At 57.4% G+C, this 8,284-nt stretch overlaps 1 protein-coding gene across 2 annotated transcripts; it reads left to right on the top strand.

Annotated features, from left to right (window-relative positions):
- The first annotated feature begins 243 nt into the window (after window positions 1–243).
- Window positions 244–5,314, top strand: TMEM121B (transmembrane protein 121B). 2 transcript variants are annotated; one of them, XM_063622684.1, is made up of 2 exons: window positions 244–779; window positions 1,461–5,314. In XM_063622684.1, exons 1-2 carry the CDS (start codon window positions 477–479, stop codon window positions 2,211–2,213), a joined length of 1,056 nt encoding a protein of 351 aa, XP_063478754.1. In that variant the 5' UTR covers window positions 244–476; the 3' UTR covers window positions 2,214–5,314. The 2 variants fall into 2 exon arrangements, with proteins under 2 accessions (XP_063478754.1, XP_055108882.1); XM_055252907.2 differs by having other exon boundaries at window positions 244–5,314.
- Window positions 5,315–8,284: the final 2,970 nt, after the last annotated feature.

Raw genomic sequence — 8,284 nt, 5'->3', positions numbered from 1 at the left:
GCCCTGGCGGCTGCCCGCGCCTCCTCCCGCTTCCTCCAGGCCACAGGGCTCCCGACCCGACTGTGACGCACTGCACCCCCGCCCCTTCTCTTCCCGTTGATCCAGCGTGCCGCGCTTTCTCCTCCTCTGGTCTCGCTGCCTCCTCTCCCCCTCGAATCCAGTCCTGGTTTCCCCGCCGCCAGCCTCCCTCCCTCCCGGCAGGATTCGCTCCCCGCCCCGCCCCGCCCCGCCCCCGCCTCGCCTGTCTTCACCGCGGTCCGCTCTGTTCCCCGCCTGCCCCCGCTCCCGGCCGCCCGGCCCGGCTCGCCCAGTCCAGTGGCTCCAGTCCGGATCTCGCCGCCGCCCGGCCCAGGTGCGAGTCCCCACTGCTGGGGAGGCGGCGGGCCCCGGCTCCCCTCGGCCGCCTAGCCCGCCTCGCCCGCCCGGGGTTGGCGGGGAGGGAACAGCTGGGCGGCCCCAGAGCCCCTCGGAGGACAATGCGCCCGGCGCTCGGCCACCCTCGCTCGGTCTCCTCCGCGTCCGGTTCCTTCCCGCCGCCCCCGGCCGCCGCCCGGCTGCAGCCCCTCTTCCTCCGCGGGGGCTCCTTCCGCGGCCGGAGAGGCTCGGGCGACAGCAGCACCAGCACCAGCACCAGCCGCGGGGGAGGCGGCGGCAGACGCGGCGGGGGCGGCGGCTCCCCGAGCAGCAGCACGGGCGCCGAGCGCGAGGACGACGACGAGAGCCTCAGCGTCAGCAAGCCGCTGGTGCCCAACGCCGCGCTCCTGGGGCCGCCGGCTCAGGTGGGCGCCCCGGCCGGCCCGGCGCCTGTCGCCTTCTCCTCCTCAGCAGCCACCTCCTCCTCCACCTCCACGCCCACCTCCTCCTGCAGCATGACAGCCGCGGACTTCGGCGGGGGCGCCGCGGTCGGGGTCGTCGGGGGCCCCGGGAGCCGCTCGGCGGGGGGCGCGGGCGGCACCGGGACCGGCAGCGGCGCCTCCTGCTGCCCGTGTTGCTGCTGCTGCGGCTGCCCAGACCGCCCAGGCCGCAGGGGTCGGCGCCGCGGCTGCGCCCCCAGTCCCAGGTGCCGCTGGGGCTACCAGGCGCTGTCCGTGGTGCTGCTGCTGGCACAGGGCGGCCTGCTGGACCTGTACCTCATCGCCGTCACCGACCTGTACTGGTGCTCCTGGATCGCCACTGACCTGGTGGTGGTGGTGGGCTGGGCCATCTTCTTCGCCAAGAACAGCCGGGGCCGTCGGGGCGGCGCGGCCAGCGGCGCGCACAACCACCACCTGCACCACCACCACGCCGCGCCGCCCCTGCACCTGCCTGCCCCCTCGGCCGCTTCCGCTGGGGCCAAGGCACGCGGAGCCCGCGGGGGCGCCGGCGGCGCGGGGGGCGGCCTGGGGGCGGCCGCGGCGGCGGGCGAGTTCGCCTTCGCCTACCTGGCCTGGCTTATCTACTCCATCGCCTTCACTCCCAAGGTGGTGCTGATCCTGGGCACGTCCATCCTAGACCTCATCGAGCTGCGCGCGCCCTTCGGCACCACGGGCTTCCGTCTCACCATGGCGCTGTCGGTGCCCCTGCTCTACAGCTTGGTGCGGGCCATCAGCGAGGCGGGCGCGACCCCGGGATCGGCAGGACCCCTGCTGCTGCAGCCCCAGCGGCACCGCGCGGCCGGATGCTTCCTGGGCACGTGCCTGGACCTGCTCGACAGCTTCACGCTGGTGGAGCTGATGCTGGAGGGCCGCGTGCCGCTGCCCGCGCACCTGCGCTACCTGCTCATCGCCGTCTACTTCCTCACCCTCGCCTCGCCGGTGCTCTGGCTCTACGAGCTCAACGCTGCGGCCGTAGCGGCTGCATCCTGGGGCCAGGCCTCCGGGCCTGGCAGCTGCAGCCGCCTTCTGCGCCTGCTGGGCGGCTGCCTGGTGGACGTGCCCCTGCTGGCGCTGCGCTGCCTCCTGGTGGTCAGCTACCAGCAGCCCCTCTCCATCTTCATGCTCAAGAACCTCTTCTTCCTCGGCTGCCGCGGCCTGGAGGCCCTGGAGGGCTGCTGGGACCGGGGCAGTCGAGCCTCCCCGAGTCGGGTCAGAGGGGGCTACGGTGCTCCACCCTCCGCCCCTCCGCCACCTCCGCCACCACCTCAGGGAGGCTCCCAGCTGGGCCACTGCATCTCGGAGAACGAGGGGTGTGCTCATAGCTATGTCAACACCCTGGCTGTGGCCTCCCAGAATTGAGGGTGAAGGGCACGGGTCCTTGGTTTTGGGTTGAGAGTCCCCAACCCCCTTGTCTTCTACCTTCTGTCACCTAGATTTGATCAGGGTCTATTTGGAAGAGGTAACCCTTTTCAGGGCTAAGGGCCAGGGTGTCCTTCTCCACCCCTGGGGTGAGGACCGCTTGGAGGGAGACCAGCAGTTAGTTAACGGTGAGGGAGGTAGGTGCACTTACCATCTCCTCTCTTCTCCTATCCTACCCCAATCCTGACCTCCAAGGGGCTGGTACCTCTGCTTCTTGCTTTGCCCACCTCCACTCCAGTTCCCATCCATTAGGAGGAGAGGGGTGCTGGGCCTTGGACCTTCTCCCTTGCTTAGAAGTGCCAGCCTCTTTTAGGCTGTGGTTAGTGGCCATTGTGCCATGCCTTGAAATTGACCCAGAACCCACTTTCCACTGATGTGTCTATTGGATTTCTTCCAGGTGATAGATACAAAGCGTATGTCTCTGTGTGTGTAGTGTTGTTTTCTTGTGTCCACCCTGTGGCCCTTTGCAATGGGTAGGAGATCTGGGGAGGCCCTGCCCCCTACACCATCCTTATCACCACCCTCCTCTTTTCTGCCTGGATTTGTGACCATGAATTCCCGGGAAGAGCTGGGCCCCTGGGAGCTGCCCAGCTACTCCCCTTGAAGGGAGAATCTCACCCAGGATCTTCCTCAATACTGCTCCTCTCTTCTCAGCTCAGGGAGAGGAGGGGATCCATTCTCTAAGGACCAAACTGCACCCTTTCTTGGGTGAGTGAGCATTTCTACCTCCGTGCTTTCAACTTTTGTTGCATCATGCACTGATGCTGCTTGCAAAAAAAATGAAGACAAAATACTCAGAAGTTGCATTTGCCATGGCCACTGGCTCCAGCTGGGGTTTGGTGCCAGTGTTATTACAGGGTCTGCGGAGTATCAGCCATTGGCTTGGCCTCTCTCTGTTCCTCCCTCTGCACCTAGAACTCTTATCCCTCCTGTGGTTTGGTGCCAACTGGGTCGGATCTGGGCCTAGAGTAAGCTTTGGTGGGGTTCCTAGATGGATGTGAAGTTGGGCCTCCCATGGGCCCAAGGGAGTAGGAGCCCCATTCCTCATCTGTCCTTCCTCTAGGAAGTGTAGATCAGAAAGTGAGGTAGTGACCTCCCACCTCTGGTCTGGTTAAGAGTTTCACTAGGGCCAAAGCAGGCTGCGGAACTTTCCCTCTTCCTCTCGTTGAGGGTGATGACAAGAGACATCCAGGGACTGCACTTACAGTCTTGGTGTGGAATGTCACTCTTGCAATCTTTGAGGCAGGATAAGTATTTTTACATATTTTAAGGGCGCAGGAGGACAGCAGCTAACGAGGCCAGGAAATACTCACTTCCCTCCACCCTCAACAGGATGTGGTGGGGGTGAAACTTGAAGAATTTTTGTTTCCCCTTCTCCCTTCTTATGTTTGGGAAGTTTTATGTAGTGTAATAAACTCTAGACGAGTTACCAGAAGATGTGGATTCTAGTTCTGATTCTGTCACTCATTGGCTTTGAGTGACGTATCATTTTTATTTCCTGGGCCTGTTTTCTCACATTAAAAAAGTAGAAGTTAGATGAGTGATCTCTAAGGTTGAAGGTAATTTCAACTCTCACATTCTTTTGAGTTTGTGGCTCTTGAAAGCCCTGGTCCTGATGCTCCATGTAAAGGTGGCTGGGAGAGAAGCCAGCCAGGCTGCACTTGCAGAACATTCCCTACTCTGCACTGGGTGTGTGAAGCCCCAGCAGAGAAGGCCGGAGAGAGGGCTTGGGTGCCTGGACTGGGTGTGGGGCAGGGCCTGGCACAGCTGCAGAGTGCACAGGGAGGGCCAGAAGTGCCAAGTCACTGGCCGTTAACTCAGCACCCAGGCCAAGCCCCCGCCTCCTGCTTGAAGCCCCCTCTTCCAACTGCTTGGGGGCTTGGGGCAGAAGACACCCTTGTAGACAGACATAAGAGGGGCAGAAGGCTTGACCAGAGTTCTCTTGAGCTTCCTCATGCTCTCAGAGCAGGGAACAGCGGGAGAAAATGTTTACACGCCATGCACTATCTGTGCTTCCAGTCCCTCACCCTATGTGGCCCAATAGCTGGCTGGATTTCACACTTAATTGGTATTTTTTTCTGCCTTCTTCCCCTGCCCCCACTGACTCCTCTCCTCTCCCTTTGATTGTACTCAAGGTTCTGGGGCCTGGGCCCTGGGTGGGTACCAACAGCTGCTCCCTGCTACCATGTCGTCTCTCCAGCTTTGCTCTGTTTCTCTGCTACCTAATCTCAATGACTGTGAAAGGACACTGTGTCTGAGCCATGGCCAGCCGCTGGCTGGCCCCCTGACCTGCCCCCCTTCTATTGTTTGGATGGCTGTCTCCTGCTGGGCCTCCCTGACTGTGAAATCTCTGTACTGTTAGGTTTTTGGTGGGAGGCTGTGATAAGTTCCAATGAGCTGCCACTTGCCTGGATATGTCAAGAAGCTGATGGCAACTTGGCCAATTCTGGCAGACACCAGGCCCCCAGTTCAGCCCCAGTCACCCTGTTTTACACATGTGGGTCAACCACTGTGTGCTCAGAGGGTCAGTCCCTTCCTCTGCTGTGTTTTTCTTGAGTCCTTGCATTCACTTCCCCTGCCCCAGTCACAATGACCCCTAAAGCTTCCTTTGCCCTTGCTTTCTAGGGCATCTCTAGTGAAGGGGCAAACCTGAGAATTCCCCATGGACCTGACAGCCAAGGCAGGGCACTGTCTCTCCTGAGGCCAGTGCCAGCATGTGCATGGTTCACAGAAAAGGATCCTGGGCTCAGAATCTCGAGAACCGCCTGCTCCTAACATTTCAGCGAGTCAGGGGCTTCCTCTCTGTTAGTCCCCAAATCCTTACTTATTTCAAAAAGACTAGACCCTCTCTAAAGACTGTTCCATTTTAACATGCCCTGATTCTGCATCCGTGGGTTTTGTGAAAGAGAGTTAGCTGGCGGTTAGAGCCTGGGAGAAGGAGGGAAGTGGCACCTCACTAGCATTTATCACTTTTTTCCTTCTCTTTTTAAAAATAAAACGAGACTCTGTTCTGAAAATAAAAAACTTGAGACTTGTGACAAGCTTCCTGTGTGGTTTGTTTTAAGATCTTTTCTGTTCTGGTTTCCTTACAAAATTCTTAAATGTCACTGTGACATTCGCCATTATTTTATAAGTTTGTGTTAACATTATGGGTACACCTTGGCCCTTTCCTTCTAGGCAGTTGGCATGTTTTTCAGGGAGGCAGTGAAGCTGTGGCCTGGAGCTGGTGAGTGTCTTGACAGGCTTTGTTGGCACAGCCAGCTCAGCTCTAATGGACTCAGCCTGAGAACGATTTTTTCTCATCACCCTGGGCTCTCTCTCACACTTTTCTTTCTTTCCTTCTTTCTTTCTTTTTGAGACAGGGTCTCACTCTGTCACCCGGGCTGGAGTGCAGTGGCGCCATCATAGTTCACTGCAGCCTCAAACTCCTGGGCTCAAACAATCCTCCTGCCTCAGCCTCCCAAGTAGCTGGGACTACAGAAGTGTGCCACCACGCCTGGCTTCCCATTTTTTTCTAAGAGTAGCTTTCCAAAGGGGGAACATCTTGAGAAACTAATTTTTAAGTACTGTGCCCTCCTCTATCACTCTTGCCCCAGCCAGAAGCACAAATTCTTATGTACGAATAAGAAGAACAAGGCCATAGGTTTTTGTTTGGGTTTATTTTAACATGAAGGGTAGTATTAAGTCTAAGGAAGAACATTGGGTCTGCACCAAAATAAACACATAGTGATTTTCTTAGCACAGAGGCAGCCAGTATTACACAGCCCCTCTCTGTGTTGTGACCCTAGCTTGCTGCTTCTGGCTGTGCCAAATGCTACACAGGGGTTTGACTCAGGAGAGCCCGGGAGGCAAGGTCTGAGAGTGGAAGCTCCTGGGAGCCTGAGCTCTCTCTGCCTCTCGTTAGCTGTGGCTTTGGCCATCAACTGGAACTATGTCATTATTTATAAAACAGGAGCAATCACAGGGCTGCGGTGAGAATCACATGAGGTGACACATGTGAAATGGTCCTTTCCCCTAAGACACGTATAACTGTAACAAAGAACAAAATTTACATAGAAAATAATTACAGAACAACGTAGGCCCATGTCTTCATTTCTCCCTGGAGCGGATGTAAAATAAGGTGATTGATTTGACCAAGCATGTTATGAATATTTAGAAATGTCTTCTAGGGAAGCAAGCTGGCGCTCACCGATTTTGGTTTGCCAGGCACATCAGAAGGCGCTTTGTGACAGGTGCAGTAGGGACGCGGAGTGATCTCTTCACGTGTAGGCAATGCCCAGCCCACACCTAGGCCTTGCCTGAGTCTGGCCATGCAGTTCTTGCCCTAAGGAAGAACAGGAAAATATAGCGCGTGGTTGACTGTCACATTAGCCCCTTCCCTCCTCACAGCTACCGTCAGGGCTGCTTTCTCTCCGTTTTTCCTGAGGCCCAGAAAGAGGAGGTAGCTGGCACAATGCCACACTGCAGTCGGGAAGAGAAGCCAGTGTGCACCAAGGCCCTTCTTCCTCCCACATCTGCACTGCTCCAGGCAACCTTTAGTGGTCGGCTGTTGCTTGGGTCCAGCTTCCTTTCTATGAAAGCTCAGCCATTCTAGCAAAAAAGCAGGGGCTGTTCTCATCTTCTGAGAGAATCCCATGACACTGGTGAGCAGAGGCGGCCAGTGGGACACCCACGCAAGGAAGCAGGCAAATGCAGGGACCAGCCACCTGCATCCCTCCTTTCTACTCCCTCTCCTCCTCCTACCCGGTCACTGTGTACCTTCTTCCTGTCTCATCAGAGAGGAAGGATCCAGTGAGCGAACTCACCCTATGGTCAATGACCTAAGGGGCTGCTCCTCCTGGGTAGGACTCCAGGGGGAGGTGGGCTGGGCCAGGCTTCCTGGCACCCTTCACACCATGAGACAGGAGACTGCATGTTCCTCTCACAGGCAAGACTGGCCCACCCGGGTGACTGCCTGCCTTCATCAACCTAAATGGACAGGGCGAGAGTGTGGACTCAGTGCTAGGATCTGGGAGGGGCAATGGGGCATGGAGAGCCATGCAGAGGTGGAGGGCAAGATGGACCTGGATGCCATTTCAGAGAGAGGGGAGGCCCCTTGGGGAAAGCGTCAGGTACAGAATTAACATGAACAGCTTGTGCCATGGGTTTAGGGGTAGCTGCTTTTCTTCACATTCTTCTATAAAATATACCCATGGAATCCATATTGTTGCCACTTTTCCCACAATGGACATGTTTACTCATCCACGTACTTCCTGAGCTCCTGAGAGACGCCAAATATGGGAACACATATTACTTTTATAATCTGAAAAGGCAAACACCAGAGGGAGAGAGCAATACCTAATAGCAGGGAAACAGGATCAGTGGTACCTCAGGGGGCACAAACTGCTCTGCCCCAGAAGCAGGCTGGTGCCACTCAGGGATACTGCAGGCCTCCCAGGACCCCATGAGGTGGGAACTCCTGCCCCACCCACTTTACAGATGAGCAAGCTACCTAGGGCGGACGAGCAGCTGGCCAGCCCCTAACTCTGCTGCCTCTTCTTTGTAAGGACCCTCTGTCCGACACACTTGACTTGTGGGATGCAGGCCCGGCTGCTGGAGCCAGCGGCCCTCCATCTCACTCTGCCCGCAGGTGCCCCGGGCCTTGCTGGAGTCCCAGCTGGCAGGGCGCTAAGGCAGAAGAGGGCCCTGCATACACCTTGTTTATTTAGGAAGGGGAGCACCAACCACAGAGCCCAAAGGCTATAGAGTTAAAACCGCCCACTGCATTGTAAGTACATCTTCTTCTCTCTTATGCCCTGTTTAATTTTCAAAGATAAACAGGAAAGGCCAGGCACGTGGGCTCAGGCCTATAATCCCAGCACTTTGGGAGGCTGAGGCGGGCAGATGGCTTGAGCCCAGGAGTTTGTGACCAGCCTGGACAACATGGTGAAACCCCATTTCTACAAAAAATACACACACACACAAATTAGCCGGGCACAGTGGTGCGTGCCTGTAGTTCTAGCCACTGGGCA

Source organism: Symphalangus syndactylus, chromosome 18, assembly GCF_028878055.3.
Source record: "Symphalangus syndactylus isolate Jambi chromosome 18, NHGRI_mSymSyn1-v2.1_pri, whole genome shotgun sequence".
Lineage (NCBI taxonomy): Eukaryota > Metazoa > Chordata > Mammalia > Primates > Hylobatidae > Symphalangus > Symphalangus syndactylus.
Note: the sequence above shows the minus strand (reverse complement) of the source record. Positions and strands in the feature narration are given on the sequence as shown.

Excerpts from the sequence above, each read along its gene's own strand:
- TMEM121B (XM_055252907.2), top strand. The coding sequence starts at position 477 with ATGCGCCCGGCGCTCGGCCACCCTCGCTCGGTCTCCTCCGCGTCCGGT.